We start from the raw sequence: 16,516 nt of genomic DNA, 5'->3' as shown, positions 1-16,516 counted from the left end.
AGGCTCCATCTGACATACTTTGGACATGTTGCAAGGAGGGACAGGTCCTTGGAGAGGGACATCATGCTTGGGAGGGTGGAGGGACAGCACAGAAGGGGAAGGCCCCCTATGAGGTGGATTGATTCAGTGGTTGGGGTAATCGGAATAGGTGTGTCGGAGATGGTGCAATTGGCACAGGACAGAGCAGAGTTTAAGGCTGTTGTACATAGGGTCGCTATAAGTCGCAAGCGACTCGATGGCACATAACAACAACAAAGATTGCCAGGTCTTTCTATCAAGGCACTTCTGAAAGGACTTGAACTTCCAGCCTTTGGTGTAGCAGCTGTGGGGCATCCAAGGATTCAACCTCAGGGTCTCTGTGTATGTTGTTGTTGTTGTTAGGTGCTGTCAAGTCATCTGTGACTCATAGTGACCGTAGGAACAACAAATCTGAACCTTGCCTTGTCTTGTGCCATCCTAATCGTCCCTGATATACTTGAGCCTGTTACTGCAGACAGTGTGTCAATCCATCCTGTTAAGCGTCTTCCTCTCCTTCACTGACCCTCTACCTTTCACAGCATGATGACCTTTTCCAAAGACTGGCCCTTCCTAACAACATGCCCAGAGACTGTGACATAAACTCCTCTAAAACCTTTCTCGGCTCCAGATGTAGATGTGTCCAGTCACTAGGACCTAGCCTGTTGACCTCAGTTCACACCCCTGAGTATAGACCAGCCCCTGCAGCCTTCTAGCTCTGAGGTCTGTGGATGGGGGACTGGCCCACCCTGACCTACCAATGTCTTCTTTCTACAGGAACGCTGCCTTCGGAGACCCCTAGTGCTTGTGCCTCACATCCCTGTCCCCCAGGAACAGAGTGCCAGCCTACGGAGAGTGGGGGCTATACCTGTGGGTCCACAGAACTCCAGGGCTGTGCCACCCAGCCATGCCACCATGGCGCTCTTTGTGTGCCCCAGGGTCCAGATCCCAATGGCTTCCGCTGCTACTGTGTCCCGGGCTTCCAGGGTTCATACTGCGAGCTGGACATCAACGAGTGCGCATCCCGGCCCTGCCGCCACGGGGCCACCTGCCACAACCTGGCCGATCACTATGAGTGCCATTGTCTCCTTGGCTACACAGGTAATGGGCCTGCTGCCCCAGGAGGAGCTTTCTCTATGATGCCAGTGCCGTCGGCTTTGTCTGCAGCACAGAGAACTTCAGAAGTTCTGCAGCTCTTGGGTGTGTGCCCTCCAGGTTTGGCTGCTGTGTCTATCTCAGGCTTATGTGGCAGGACTAGTTGAGAACACCAGAATGCTGGCTGGGTGCCTGGCACTTAACAGGCACTTGACAGGTATTGTTTCAGTCACTTCTGCAGAGTTCAGCCTGATGCTGGGACTGGGACATCCCACTGACATCTCTGGCAGGACGAGAGTGTGCATACAGCAAGTTTGTATTTAATGAGGGCACCCCCAGAATCCCCCTGTATTTTTAGCATTTACTCCTCTCTGTGTCAAGTCTGTAATGTAGACACCTTCCAGCTCATCTAATGGTTCTCAGGTCTGAATCCCCCTCCATTTGGTTCTAACTGCAGTGAAGACCTCCTCTCCTCTAGGCATCCCCCAAAGCTCTATCATAGAAACACTCCTAGTCTGTTCAAATTGTAATGTAGGCATAGCCCCAGGGATCTCTGCTGTCTAGAGAACAGAACAGTGCATATGAAAGTGCTCAGAAAAGTGACTGGCACAAATCAACACGGCTCGCTCCAGAGTGCAGGGTTGTGTTCATACATGCTCCAAATACAGCCACCCTGGAGCCACTACCCTCCAGGCCTGAGGTTGAGAAGGTGAGCGTGGCTGCGGACATGGATAGGTGGGAGAATGAGGGCAGGTGTAGGGTAGTTTCTGGTAGTGCAGTCTGTAGGCTGTTGTGCTGCTAACTAAAAAGACTTTGGCTTTCTGCAGGTTCAAATCCACCAGCTGCTCTGAGGGAGAAAGGTGACCATTCCCCCTTTTAAGATTTACGACCTTGGCAACCCACTGGAGGGTCACCATCAGCCAACATTGCCTTGATGGCAGTAAGTTTAAGGTGTTTTTGAGTAGTCTGGAGTCTGCAGGGTATATTCATCCTTGGGTTTCCTTCAAACTCTAAATTTATACAATCCTGAGGGTAGAGGGTTGACTTGATGCCACCCCAGAGCAAGGGCTACAGATTGGGGTGAAGGGCAGAAGGCAGAGTGAAGAGATGGATTTCAGCATGCTGATGAAAGTGAATTTTGGAAGCTGGTTTGTGTTTCCCCTCTCATTATCTGCATGCTCCCGGGTCAGGAGGACAAGTGTGTTTTTGTGAGTGTGGTTCACATTTGTCCTCATGTCTCCTAATAGGAAGGTTTTATGTCTCTGTTGTGTGTCTGTCAGTATCTGCAGGCATCTGTGCTCTGTGACTGTATTTGTACAAAGCATCTGTGTGTACACCCAACAGGAGTGTACACACCTCAGTGTGTGGTGCTCACTGCTTAGGATAGCTCTTCCTGGGTTAGCTGTGGATGTGAGTGGAAGCAAAGTCTGCTGTGACTCATCTCTCTCCTCCCCCTTCCGTTTGGAGCCTGGCGGGGGAGTTTGGGATTCCAGGCAGCCTGGGCCTGGCTCTCCCTGGCACCGATGGTGGGAGGTGGGACTGGGGTGAGAGGAGTGAAGGGTCACAGGCCCTCTGCTTTGTGCTTACTGATCTGGGGAGAGAGAAGAGGGGTGTGTTTCAGTTAGAACCATCTGGGTGTTGACCCCTTGGCTACTCACTTAGGAGGTGACAGGGGCGGGTCCAGGATGAACTCGGATGGTACATTCCCAAGCTCTGATTCTACTGCCTCCATGCAACCCTGGGAGAGTCATTCAACCGTACTATCTTGCCTAGGAGTTAGAGAAAGAAGACATTTAGTTTTAAAACTAAGACAGTGCAGAGAAAATCAGGACAATTTGCCACCATGTCTCAGCATCTCTGGCCAGGGGATACCCTTGCTCCAGGAGGTCCTCCTTTACCCTCTCCTCAAAGCCACTGTGATGACCCTTCTGAAATGTAGGCAGGAGGACTTCACCAAGGTACCTTAAACCTTTGTGATGAGCCTCAAATCCGATACCTGGCTTCCCCTCCACACAGTCCCCTGACCCAGGCAGATCTCCGCAGATGCAACATCTCTTTGGATTAAAACTGCTCTTCATCCTTGAAAGGACTCTTCTTCCAAGAAGCCATTGAAGGTGTATGAGGCTTTTGCTTTTATAGACTTTCTTTCCATTGCTGATCTCTGAACACTAAGATGCCATGTATGTCATCACTGACCTGGGCTAAACACTTGGAGGAGTCCTGGCAACACCCCGGTTAAGTGCTGGCTAACTGCAAGGTCTTCAGTTTGAACTCAGTAGTCCCTCAAGATCTGTAAAGATTCGTAGTTTTGGAAATTCTATGAGGGAGTTCCACTCTGCCTTATAGAGTCAGAATCTACCAGAAGGTAATGGGTTTTGTTTCAGGCTGTTGGGAACTCCAGGAGATAAAACAATTTGTTACAGCAAACTGTACTGCCATGAAACACCTGTTCTGACTAAATGCTCCTTAGTTTCTCCAGTTTGGGGTCTGCCTTTCCTCTAAGTACCCATTTCTGTCCCTTGTCTCTGCCCATGTCCAGGCGTGAACTGTGAGACTGAGGTGGACGAGTGCGCCTCAGCGCCCTGCCTGCATGGGGGGTCGTGCCTGGACGGCGTGGGCTCCTACCGCTGCGTGTGTGCACCAGGCTACGGGGGCGCCAGCTGCCAGCTGGACCTTGATGAGTGCCAGAGCCAGCCGTGCGCACACGGGGGTGTGTGCCATGACCTGGTTAATGGGTGAGAGAGCAGTCGGCTGGGGATCTGCCTGGGACCAGGTGCCGGATGCCCTGAGGCGGAGAAGTGGTGGGCGACCGTGGCAGGAGCCTGGGAAGCTGGAGGGGACGGGTAGAGCACGCTCTCAGGCCCGGCCGTGCGGTCCCGCCCCAGGTTCCGGTGTGACTGCGCGGATACTGGCTACGAGGGCGCCCGCTGCGAGGAGGAGGTGCTGGAGTGCGCGTCTGCTCCCTGTGCGCACAACGCGTCCTGCCTGGAAGGCCTGGGGAGCTTCCGCTGCCTCTGCTGGCCAGGTGTGTACGTGTATGGTCCCCGCTCGGTGGTTGTGGGGACTGCATGAAGCAAGCCTCGGATGATGGAGACAGGTGTGCGTCGGTGCCATATGTGAACGTGACCGTGAGCCAGAGTTTCCATACCTGTAATATAGGGTTAGAGAGCTTTGGTGATTTAGTGGCAAGGGTTTTCCCTGCCAACCCGTAACCATGCAGTTCAAATCCCCCAGCAAGATGGGCAGTCTCCTCCCATGAGATTTACTTGTGCCTCTGAGAACCCCCTATGAGTTGATTCTGAAAACAGCAATGCTCCTAGGCTGTTATAATGCATAATGTGGTAAAGCCAGAAGCACGTGCACTGGTTTGGCACATGCAGACTCAGTGGTAATAGTAATAATGGTAATGCGCTGCTGTTCCTGAAGGCTGCCAGCGGCATTTCTACTCTTTCTCCCCCTCCTGTGCCCCACTGTCACTGCTGGTGATCGGTTTATAAGTTGCCATGGTCCGAGCAGGTCTGGTGGCAGTAATCTGATGCTTGTATGTGTGCACTCCACAGGTTACAGTGGCGATCTTTGTGAGGTGGATGAGGACGAGTGTGCTGCGGGCCCCTGCCACCACGGGGGCCAGTGCCTGCAGCGCTCCGACCCGGCCCTGTACGGGAGTGCCCAGGCCACCTTTCCTGGCAAGTTCAGCTTTCGCCAAGCCGCTGGCTTCCTGTGCCGTTGTCCATCAGGTTTTGAGGGTGAGCCTCCCAAATAGGGAAATAGGCTCCCCACAATTCAGATACACAGAGAGGGATGCTGGGACTGCAAAAGGTATAGGCCTGCCTGAGCCTCACATGAGCGCTTCCAGCTCTGGCCTGGCATGGACTCACAACTGGCACTCTTACAGGGGACGACTGCAGCGTGGATGTGGACGAGTGTGCCTCCAAGCCGTGCATGAATGGAGGCCGATGCCAGAACCTGCCCAATAGCTTCAAGTGCCACTGCCCTGATGGTTATACAGGTACCTGGGCTGGGTGGACACTGAAGCAGTGGCAGGTGCAGGACCTGGGATGAGAAGGTTCCTTCTACCTGAGGAGTGGAGGCTGGATAGGAGGCAGGGAGATCAGAGTGGAGGCTGGATAGGGGGCAGGGAGATCAGAGAGGAGGCAGAGGGGAAGCTTGGTGGAGGTGAGGGAAGCAGAGCTCAGGTTTTGAAGATAAGAAGGTGGAGGCTAACGCGTTTGAGAAATATTTAGGAGTTATTCCATACATGAGTGGGAGGCATCAGGGACAGCGGCTGAGGTCTGCCTTGAATGACTGTTGAGGGGGGTGATAGTGAGCTCAGCATTGCTCCTGCTGAGTCTGAGTGTCAACAGAACAAAGGCAGACACCAGGGTTGTTTAGAGGCTGGTGCCAGGGAGTAGGATCCAGACTGTAGCCAGAAACTGGGATGTCAAGAATGTTATCCTGGTAGTTGAGGCCACAGGAGAGGGTTGTCTGTAGAAGGTGTGGAAAGAAGGGCAAAGAAAACCCCAGATACTGCACATCCAAGAGCAAGGCTGAAGCCAGAGAGGGCTGAAGGTAGGACAGACAATGCAGTCAAGAAGAGAGCAAACAGGGCAGGTGGTGGTGGAGATCTGGGACTCATGCCTGTAGGTAAGTGAGCTCAATTTTTGAGAGCAGGGACCCATTGGGTGGGAGATCAAGAGAACAGAAAGACCCTCTTTGTGTACATGAACACACTCAGATACCACATGGAGACGCTGCACACACACATACATCCACTGCTTGTGCCTCTCTAGAATGCCTGCGACACCTCCCCCACACCACCGCATTCCTGCTGGAGCACACTGCCTCCTCTCCTTGCAGGTTCCCTGGGCAGAGGAGAAGGCGGTGTGGTCATCACCACTGTCCCTCCCCTCCTCGCCTGCTGGGCCTCTGGGTACCCTATTCATAGGTAGAGATGTGACTGCACCGAGGGGCCCTAAAAGTCCATCTTGAAAAAGTCCAGGCCTAGAAGCAGCGGCCACGAGGATGCCTGGCACAGAGTGTTCCCTTCTTGGAAAAGACCCTCTGTTCATTTTCTTGTCTTCTCCATGTCACAGCCTCATAAAGTGGGGTTTAAGGTCCCCATCTTACAGATGAGGAGTTAGAGACTTAGAGGAGTGCTGTTATCTCCCCAGGTTTAGCAGTGTCTGCAGAAGCCCTGTTCTTCTGTAAGGAAAACTTAGTTGCTCGGGGACAGGGAGGGCAGATCACAGGCCTGGAGGGGGACCTCGGCTGTGGGCTGGGCTCCATGCCACTGTCCACACCTCCTCTGTTCGGGCTGTGCTGAGCGTGGGGGAAGTCAGTGCCTGGCATTCCTGAACTGGGTTTGAAGGAGACAGCTTTGCTCCCCAGCCCCGCCACACACCCACCACTCTTGCCCACCTGTGGGAAGTACAATGGGACTGCGGGTTCAGTGGACCCTCCTGGAAGGGCTGTGGCTCCTGGCAGGTATGGAGGACTGCAGCCAATGGCAGAGCCAGGACGGGGCTTGTGGCTGGTGGCTCCCTGTGGTATCTGGGGTGACTACTGAAAGGAACAGGGTTAAGCCTGGGAGGGTCTCAAGTGCAAGTGCTTGGATCTTTGCAGCAGAACCTAGACAAGGGATGCTTTAGAAATAGATCTCTTGCTGCTGGCAGAGGGGAGGGGAGGGGAGTTATTAAGGCAAGTGGGTCAGAGGAGGCTGGACCTTGGTGCAGAGAGCTGGCAGGGTAGGAGATCTGTGGAGTGGCAGAGAAGGGGGACCAGAGGGTGTTGAGGAGGTCTGCAGGGAGTGCCGTTCAAATTTACCAGCTGCTTCACGGGAGAAAGATAGGCAGTCACCTCTTGTAAGATTTACTGCCTCTGAAAACCTACTGGAGGGTCAGCTATGAGTTGGCTCTGACTTAACAGTACATAAAACAACAGGGAATGAAACTAGTCAGATGTGGCAGTGGGAGGGAGCATCTTCAGTTCTGGTCTCTGAGGACTTTAGGGCATTATAAAAAATATTTTGGGTTGTGTTGGGTTGATAAGTGCAGAGTTCTCTGCTCCACGAGACATAAAAATTGTGGGTCCAAATGGTGCTGCTGGCCTGGGTGCTGAGCCTCGGCATGGTCTTTCCCGAAGGCTTGACATGCCAGGAGGAGGTGGACGAATGCCTGTCGGAGCCCTGCCTCCACGGTGGGACCTGCAATGACACTGTGGCAGGCTACATCTGCTGGTGCCCAGAGACCTGGGGTGGGCACGACTGTTCTGTGCAGCTCACCGGCTGCCAGGGCCATACCTGCCCACTATCTGCTACTTGCATTCCCATCTTTGAATCTGGGGTCCACAGTTATGCCTGCCACTGTCCACCTGGTACCCACGGACTCCTCTGTGACCAGAACACCACTTTCTCGGTGGCTGCTGGGAGCCCTGTTCAGACGTCAGTGCTGGTTGGCAGCCCACTGGGTCTGGCACTGCGTTTTCGCACCACGCTGCCCAATGGTACCTTGGCCACACGCACTGACACTCAGGACAGCTTGGAGCTGACACTGCTGGGGTCTACGCTTCAGGCCACATTCAAGAGGCAGAGTGCCACTGTGCTCATCCTGACGCTACCAGACCTAGCCCTAAATGATGGCCACTGGCACCGGGTAGAAGTGACCCTCCACCTCGGGACCCTGGACCTTCGGCTGTGGCATGAGGGCTGCCCTGCACGGCTCTGCATGGCCTCTGGTCCTGTGGACCTGGCTCCATCGTCTTCAATGGCCCCGTCACCTGCTGGGCTTTGCTTCCTCCAGCTGGGTGGTGCAGGCTTTGCAGGCTGCCTCCAAGATGTGCGTGTGGACGAGCACCTCCTGCTGCCTGAAGAGCTTGGGGAGAGTGTCCTCCTGGGCTGTGAGCGCCATGAGCAGTGCCAACCTCTTCCTTGCGCCCATGGAGGGGCCTGTGTGGACCTATGGACTGACTTCCGCTGTGACTGTTCCCGACCTTACAGTGGCCCCCAGTGTACTGATGGTGAGGAGAAAGCCAGGTGGGAAGGGGCATCTGGAATCTGGGGCCCAGAACACAAACTCCAACTTCCCCCCATGACCACAGGCCTCACCCCCAGTTCCCCTCTCTTCCTGCAGAAGTTCCTGCTGCCACCTTTGGTTTGGGGGGCACCCCAAGCTCAGCCTCCTTCCTGCTCCACGAGTTGCCAGGCCCCAGCCTCACAGTATCCTTTCTCCTCCGCACTCGGGAGTCCGCTGGGCTGCTGCTCCAGTTTGCCAATGACTCGGAAGCCGGCTTGTCAGTGTTCCTGAGTGAGGGCCAGATTAGGGCGGAGGCACTGGGTAGTCCCATCCTGGAGCTACCTGGACGCTGGGATGATGGGCTTCGCCACCTGGTAACGCTCAGCTTCGGGTCTGACCAGCTGCAGGGCCTGGGACCACGGCTGCATGTGGGCAGCGGGCCCCTCACTGCTGCGTCTCAGCCCTTCCGTGGTTGCCTCCAGGACCTGCAACTCAACGGCTTCCACCTCCCCTTCTTCTCACTACCACTGGAGAACTCAAGCAAGCCCAGCCCATTGAGCAGCAGGCAGACCTGGAACCTCACTGTGGGCTGTGTCTCAGAGGATACATGCAGCGTGAGTACCTGGGGCAGAGGAGATAGAATAAGGCCCCCCCACCCCCCAACCTACAGCACATCACTAAGGGCTAGCATGCTCTTACTTGTAAGGAAACCGAGGCTCAGGTCAGATGACCTGCCCCAAGTCTGTGTTAAATAGCTGCAGGACAGGATTTGCATCTGTCACCTCTCCTGCTCACCAATCTTACTCCTTACTGGTAGTCCCCATAACCCAGTTCCTAGACTGGATGTCTGTGGGAACGTGAATGAGTTCATGAACAAAGTATCAGTGCTGGATTGGAGCTGTCTGGAAGTAACTAGTCCTGTTTACTGGCTGGGTCACTCAGGCGAATAGCATCTCCCCTCTGAACTTGTCTTCTGTAAAATGGGAATGATAGGGATTTCCTCCCCACGTAGCCCACAGGGAGTTATGCTGCTAACTCAAAGGCCTCTCTGCTAGTTCAACTCCACCAACCACTCTGTGGGAGAGAGGTGGGTGGTCTCCTCCTGTTGGATTTATAACCTCCAAAAACCCACTGGAAGGGCAGCTATGGGTCAATTCCGACTTGCCAGCGAGGAAGGGTTTCTGTTGTTTGTAAAGAAGTAATGTCAGTAGCAGGTGCTCATTGCAGGAGTTCAGTGAGGCGTCACTGCTGTTGGTGCTGACAATGGGGCGGTGGCAGCCTCAGGGCTGAGCTGACCGCTGCCCTGCTTCTCCCACAGCCCAATCCCTGTCTCAATGGTGGGACATGCCTTGTCACCTGGAATGACTTCCATTGCACCTGCCCTGCTAACTTCACAGGGCCCACGTGTGCCCAGCAACTGTGGTGCCCTGGTCAGCCATGCCTCCCACCTGCCATGTGTGAGGAGGTCCCTGATGGCTTCGTCTGTGAGTATGTGCCTTGGGTACCTGTGCTCAATTAGATTTTGTCATTGGGGCTCATGGACTGGGACAACAGTAGTCTCAGCCCAGTGTGGCTGGGCCACTGCACCCACAGAAACAGAGGATTCCTGGAGAAAGTGGGTGTATGATGGGCCTCCAAGGGCAAAACAGACTACCAGGGAGCTCTGGTGGTCTAGTGTTAAGAAGCTTCTCTGCAATCCCAAAGGCATGTAATCCACCAGCTGCTCTTTGGGAGAAGGGTGGGCAGTCTCCTCCACTACGATATACTGCCTCTGACAACTTGCTGGAGGTCAGCTATGTGTCAGTTCTTACTTGATGGCACACAACCACCACCACCACCACAACAGAAAGACCACTGGGGCATAGAAGAAGAAACTGTGTATGCAAAGGCTCTTAGGGCTGTCAGAAAAGCTGAAATGCAGGCTCAGAGTTCTAAGCAGAAGAACATAATCAGATCTGCATTTTTTAAAAGGCATCTTCTAGTGAGTGCCTGCAGGGTGAGATAGGAGATTGGGGGAGGAATGTGAGGGCAGATTTTGCACTGGTTGTCTTGGCTGTGTCTTGGGAGAACAGGATAGAGTGCTGGAGTCCCCAGCACTGGCCAAGAGCTGGTTCTCTGGAAGTAGATAATGCAAGGAAATATGGAAGGAGGATAGTGGGGCAGCTGCGGTGAGAAGAGGCTGCCTCCCACATGTGAGGTTGGCCTGGACAGTAAGGGCAATGGGTGGAATCATCTTCATGCCTGGGGCGCAGGCTTCTCTGACAAGGGAAGGGCACAGCTTCATCTCCAGGAGACTCATCTCCCAAAGTCTCTCTCCGCAGGTGTGGCAGAGACTACGTACCTCGAGGGTCCCCCAGTGGAGTTCAGTGGACACAACGTGTCAGCAGCACACACTCTGGGTGACCTCTCACTGGCCTTCCGGACCCGTGACCTTGAAGCGAGGCTGCTGAGCGCTATGGTGGGCGCCCACGCCGTGTGGCTGGCTGTGCACAATGGCTCGCTGGCTGCCGGCGTGCACAGCGGCCATGGCCTGCTTGGCGCCCTGCTGTCTCCGCCAGGGCCACACGTGGCAGACGGCACCTGGCACCGCGTGGACCTGACCATGGAGCAGCCGCCGGCGGCGGCCGCATCACGCTGGCTTCTGCGGCTGGATGGCGCAGCGACACCCATGGCGCTGAGCGGACTGGCCAGAGACCTAGACTTCCTGCGAGGCCCAGACGCCGTGCGCGTCCTCCTGGCGGAGAACTTCACCGGCTGCCTGGGCCGCGTGGCTCTCGGAGGTCTCCCGCTGCCCCTAGCGCGCCCGAAGTTCGACGTGACGCCCGGGCCCCGGGAGCGCTTCGCGGCTTGGCCAGGGGCACCGGCCCCGCGCCTAGGCTGCCGCGGCGCGTCCGTTTGCGCCCCCACGCCCTGCCTGCACGGCGGCGCCTGCCGCGACCTCTTCGACGCCTTTGCCTGTGCCTGCGGCCCCGGCTGGGAAGGCCCGCGCTGCGAGGCTCGTGTTGACCCGTGCCGCTCAGCGCCCTGCGCCCGGGGCCGCTGCCACGCGCGCCCTGACGGCCACTTCGAGTGCCGCTGCACCCCCGGCTTTACGGGCCCGCGCTGCAGGTGCGAGCACACAGGCTGGTTGGGGAGACTTCAGGAGCAGTTTCTTCCACCGTGCCAGAGTGGGGTTGGGAGCTGAGAGGCGGAGCTAGAGAGGGGAAGGGCCTAGGGGCTACGCTGGGGCTAGGAAGGCTTTTGTGGGCTAGTCTCTTTCGCCGGCTGGTCTTCAGTGTCTTCATCTGTAAAATGGGTACAGTTATGAAACCCAGACTCCTAAAACATAGGACTCCCAGCTCAATTTTAATACCAGGTTAATGCTGTTGTTGAAAGCACTCGAGACTAACCTTGGTAGAAAACCTGGAGGCTTTCACGCCCCTTATTCCTCCCTGCTGGACAGAGGACATTGCCCGCCAGCTCTCCCCTTCCTTCAGAGCAGGCCTGTGGGGGGTTATTATTTAGCAGAAATTGACTTCCTGCCCCCACCCCGTCAATTCTGTCCGTTCACTCACGAAATACTAGGTTCACGCTCTATGTTTAGGTCTACACTTCAATTCAGAGATGATTTCTGCTATTTTATTAGCTTTTCAAAGGAATTGGAGACGAGAAGACCCATAGCCCCAGCTTGGAGGCTGCACATCCTGTTGTGAGTGAAGCTGCAGTTAGCAGGGTTGCTGCCTGACCTCTGAGAATTGCCTTCAAAGTCCTCTGAATGTCACTAATGAGAGTGTGAGGCTCCCAAGGACCTACCTTGAGTCCAGCCACGTTTCTGTCTCCTCAGGGTGCCCATCCCGCTGGAGGAATGCAGCCTGAACTTCACTTGCCTTAATGGTGGACAGTGCGAGGTGGGACCTTGGGGTGCCAACTGCAGCTGCCAGGAGGGCTTTGCCGGCCGCAGGTGGGTTTGAGGGTTAAGGGACTACGAGGTGGGCTGGTTAGAATGGAATGGGCAGGGCTGGCCCCTGGACCCCCTAGGACTGGAGCAGAGGAAGTTGGGTATGGTCAGATCCTTGATGTCTGCTCGCTTCCTTCCCTGGCATCACAGTACCAGTCAGTCCACCACTGTTAGCACTTGAGAGCTTTGTTATGAAGATTCGCACTGGAGAGTAGTTGCCCCAGCTGTGAGATGCCCCAGAATCCTTTACCTGCCTGTATCAGGACCACCTGGGGAGACAGTGACATTTTAGATTTTCAGCCATGTGGATGGAACCCACTGCTATGGGAATTTCTTTACGGAGACTCCCAGTGATCTGATGGGTAAGAACCACTCTCAGCCATGCTGGGGTGAAGCAGGGGTTGGTAGGCCATGTTGATAACATTCTGATTTGGTCACCTGGGAGAGCCCAGGCAGATAGGGAGAAGGCATGGGGACAGGAGGGTTGGTGAGCTAGAAGAGCTGCTGGGAACAGGAAGCAGCTGTTGGAGGGAGCGGTTTTCTGAGCTCTGTCCCACCCACTTCCTCCCCAGGTGTCAGATCCCGCCCCTTCCCTGTGAAGTTAGCCCTTGTTTGAATGGGGGCACATGCCGGGCAGCTGGTGGAGTGTATGAATGTATCTGCAGTGCCACCTTCTCGGGCCGGTTCTGTGAAGTGGTGGTGAGTGGTTCCAGAGGGGCTGCAGGTGAAGGGGCCTTTTCTCACCTTTAGAAAATGAAAGTTGGGGGGGGGTAGGGGAATATGGCACCTGCTCTTGGACCAACTTTGTGGGTCACGAGTGCTGAAAAAGGAGGCTCAGTCCCTTTCCATGCCCCTCAAAATGTATTTTCTACTCTAAGGAGAGCTCCAGGGGCCCCCACCATTCCCCCACCAGGGCATTATGCTCCAAGGAGGCCCCCTCACAATGCCCAGGAGGAGGGGGTGCAGTGGGGCAGGGGAGCTCTGCTAACTCCCATTTGGGGTTAGGATTCAGGTCCATCAGATCCTAGAGTTTTAGCATTTTGGCTGGTGAGTCCAGGAGCCCATAACCTCCGGGGGTTTCTAAGCCAGGATTCTGGAGTAGAAATGTTCAGGGAATACAGTATTCTGAGCTGAGGCTGGCTTCTGAACCAGCAGGTCCTTGATCTGGTGAACCCCTTGCCACCCCCTTCTAAGGGGTTGCAGACCTGCAGGTCCAGTGGGCAGTGAGCCTGCAGTGGGTGCAGGTGGAGGAGGGGTGGCAGGAAGGGAAGACGAGGAGCCTTGATCTCTGTGGGCTGCTGGCAGCCCGGGTCATAAACTGGCAAATCCCTGTGCTTCTGGGAAATGTTTCCTTTCAAGTTGAAATTTTTACAACCCCTGGTTCCCCTAGCCACCTTCTTCTGGCAGGGGAAGAAAAGGCTTTGCAGCTCCCCAGAGGCACCCATGGGTGGAGCAGGTGAGGGCCCACATCTCAGTGAGGGTTGGGACAACCTTTTCTCTATAGTCTTAGGACCCCTTCCTGGGAGCTGGGAGCAGAGGCGTGGGCGCCCAGGTGACTGTGACCCAGCGCGGGCCATTGCGTTTAACACCCTGGGATTCCAGGACTTCAGAACTCCAGCCATGTAGCACTTTAGAAAAGGAGCCCTGATAGTCCACAAAGTATTTGGCTGCTAAGTGAAAGGTTGGTGGTTTGAACCCAGCCAGCTCCCTGTTAACCCCAGAAAAGTCAGGCAGCCTGCTTTTGTAAGGATCACGGCCAGGAATACAAGAAGATGCTAGGAGACAGTTCTGTTCTGTCGTGTGGGGTTACTAGAGCACCCAGCCAAAACAAGAGCAGCACTTTGGTGGGGCATCCTAGGGGGTTGTGATTGAAGATGGGGGTGGTAGATGGGGAGATCTGCTGCCTCCTCCCCAATGCCTGGGTTGAGTCTCCCCAGGACACACCCCGGTAACAGGCAAGACTGTTGGAGTAGAGCAGCTCCCTCAGGAGACGGGCCCATGTGGATCCCAGCCTGACAGGCCTCAGCCTATCCTTGCCCAGCCCAGACTTCCAGTGCTGTCTGAAATGGCTCTTTCTCCTGTCAGGTGTGTGTGTATGTGCATGTGTTAAGCATGGTCCCCACAGGCACTTTTTTAAAAAAAGTATTATTTTATTATTATTTTTGTGTGTACTGTCAAATCAGATCTGACTGGTACAGGAGGAGATTGCCCCTCTTTCTCCAGCAGAGTATCTGGTGGATTTGAACTGCGCACCTCTGGGATTGCAATGCAGCTTCCTGCCACTAGGCCACCAGAACTCCCTTCACAGACACTTTTATAAATTAGACCATTCTTTGGGACAAAGATCTCGGATTGGACAAGTTTATTATGGGGAGGAAGAGGTTGCGGGAGGGGGGCCTCGGGAGTCAGAGGCTGTAGGGTGACAGCCTGGGCATTAACTGAGAGGAGGGTTCAAGTCAGGGTTTGCCAACAGTCATTTGCTTGGGGCCATCTGGGCAAAACCTGTTTACTCACTTACTGTTTATCGAGTGTCTGCTATGCGAGGGGGATACCAGGGAACAGAGGGAAAGAATCTGCCCCACGGAGCTTACTTCTACTTCACTGGGCTCTCAGGAGGTGGATGTGCTTTGCTTGGACTCATTTCCTGTTTGTGTTCAACAAGGTTTTCTGACCTAGCTGCAGCTCTTGGCAGGTGTCCCTCTCCTCCAGAACCTGCTTGCATATCCCTGGGGCCAAGTCCCTCCCTCCCTCCTGGGATCCAGTTCCCAGTTCTGACTTCCTTAGAACGTCCTTTATGTGGTCATTTCTTAGCCCCTGAAAGCCCAAGAGTGTTCTCTCCTCAGCAGCCTCAGGCCTCACTGTTGTGTCTCTTGCAGAAGGGCCTCTCTCTGCCGCAGACGTTCCCACTGCTGGAGGTGGCAGTGCCCGCAGCCTGTGCCTGCCTCCTCCTCCTCCTCCTGGGCCTCCTCTCAGGGATCCTGGTGGCCAAAAAGCGCCGCCAGTCGGAGGGCACCTACAGCCCGAGCCAGCAAGAGGTGGCTGGGGCCCGGATGGAGATGGACAGTGTCCTCAAGGTGCCGCCAGAGGAGAGACTCATCTAGGTCTGGCTTGGCTGCTGGCTCCAGTGTCCGTGAGGCCCTCAGCTGGCAACTTCTACCTGGAGACCCAGGAAACCTGCAGGAAAGCGGCCCTGGACACCTGCGGGGGGCGTGTCCACTTTGCTGGCAGCCCCTGTCTCTGCTCCACGATGGACTGAGAAAATGGGGAGCAACTCAGGGAGGCAGATTGGGGCCTGTGCATGTCTATCTGAACCCCCTGGTTTTGGCCATGGCAGGTGTATGACTGCATGGGAGGGGTGTTTGTGGTGTGCATGTTCTGTGCCCATTGTATGTGTGAGCCTTGGCTGGGTGTGTGAGAACACCTGGGATGGAGCAGAGTGTCTTCGAGGGTGGGGCCTGCAGATACTTGCGTATCTGTTCTTGGGCGGGGCTTGTGGGCATGTCCACATGGTGCATGTGCGTGTGAGTGTTGTGTGAGACTGTGTATCAGCACAGGCAATCCCGGGGGAGGGGGTAGTGGCTGAACCTTGGGGAACCCCTTCACAATTAGCAGTTGGGAGCTGCCCTAAGCTGGACATTGTGCAGGAGGCCAGGCCAGGGTGTGGGCAGCCATGAAGCCTCCAGATCCTGCATCTTCTCCCATTTCCAGATGCTGGCTCTCCCTGGACACTGAAGTCCGCGAAAAGCTATAATGGAGGGCTGTGGGAGCTCCTGGTGCTCAGTTTTGCCTGCACTTGAGCCAGACATGCATGGGATCCACAGGCTCTACCTTGACTTACATTTGCTCACAGCTGACTTACAGGAATCATGGGGACAAGTCTGGGCTCTGTGCCTTCTCCCTCTTCTGAGCCTCAGTTTGCCATCTGTAGAATGGGAGAAGCAGCCCCTGCCTACCTCACAGGGCTGTTGTGAGGGTCAGAAAGGATGACATTGGGAAAGAACTTGGAAATTTAACACTGGCCTGCTGGAAAGGACTGTCTGGGAGGTTCTTTAGATATCGTCTCCAAGGGTTCTGTCAGCACCCTGCAGATATAGAAATGAAAGCTGAGGGGGACCCTGCTGGGGTGCAGCAAAGAGGGGAACAAAGATAGGGGAGCAGCTTTTGGCTCTTCCGGGAGGAGGCTGTGCCCCCCACCCCCTGGTTGTTCCTACCTCCTCATGCTCTCCAGGCAGCTTGGTGAGGTCACACCTTTGTCTGCATTCCAGAAGCTCTTGTGTGGATGTTAAGGGGTGATTCACAGACAGGACTATGAGGAAACCCCCAGGATTGCTGGATGAGTGCTGCAGACTGGTGTTACCTCTTGATGTCAGGGCTCTTGCTGCTTGCAATTCCAGGCTCTGGTGACCTCCAGCTATCGTACACTGATCCCAGCAGAGCTCCCAGGTGAGGGCCTCCCTGC

At 55.3% G+C, this 16,516-nt stretch overlaps 1 protein-coding gene across 1 annotated transcript in view; it reads left to right on the top strand.

Annotated features, from left to right (window-relative positions):
- Nucleotides 1-15,158, top strand: part of CRB2 (crumbs family member 2) — a 26,637-nt gene extending 11,479 nt beyond the window's left edge. Inside the window, exons 2-13 of the mRNA XM_006892625.1 lie at nucleotides 793-1,116; nucleotides 3,650-3,845; nucleotides 3,996-4,135; nucleotides 4,671-4,856; nucleotides 5,006-5,119; nucleotides 7,252-8,124; nucleotides 8,238-8,734; nucleotides 9,439-9,604; nucleotides 10,442-11,228; nucleotides 11,944-12,060; nucleotides 12,630-12,756; nucleotides 14,934-15,158. Of these exons, the coding sequence (XP_006892687.1) occupies nucleotides 793-1,116; nucleotides 3,650-3,845; nucleotides 3,996-4,135; nucleotides 4,671-4,856; nucleotides 5,006-5,119; nucleotides 7,252-8,124; nucleotides 8,238-8,734; nucleotides 9,439-9,604; nucleotides 10,442-11,228; nucleotides 11,944-12,060; nucleotides 12,630-12,756; nucleotides 14,934-15,158 (3,752 nt within the window). The remainder of the gene's footprint in view (nucleotides 1-792; nucleotides 1,117-3,649; nucleotides 3,846-3,995; nucleotides 4,136-4,670; nucleotides 4,857-5,005; nucleotides 5,120-7,251; nucleotides 8,125-8,237; nucleotides 8,735-9,438; nucleotides 9,605-10,441; nucleotides 11,229-11,943; nucleotides 12,061-12,629; nucleotides 12,757-14,933) is intronic.
- The last annotated feature ends 1,358 nt before the right edge of the window (nucleotides 15,159-16,516 follow it).

The sequence above is a fragment of the Elephantulus edwardii genome, unplaced genomic scaffold, assembly GCF_000299155.1.
Source record: "Elephantulus edwardii isolate Elephantulus edwardi_28Jun2011 unplaced genomic scaffold, EleEdw1.0 scaffold00116, whole genome shotgun sequence".
NCBI lineage: Eukaryota > Metazoa > Chordata > Mammalia > Macroscelidea > Macroscelididae > Elephantulus > Elephantulus edwardii.
Note: the sequence above shows the minus strand (reverse complement) of the source record. Positions and strands in the feature narration are given on the sequence as shown.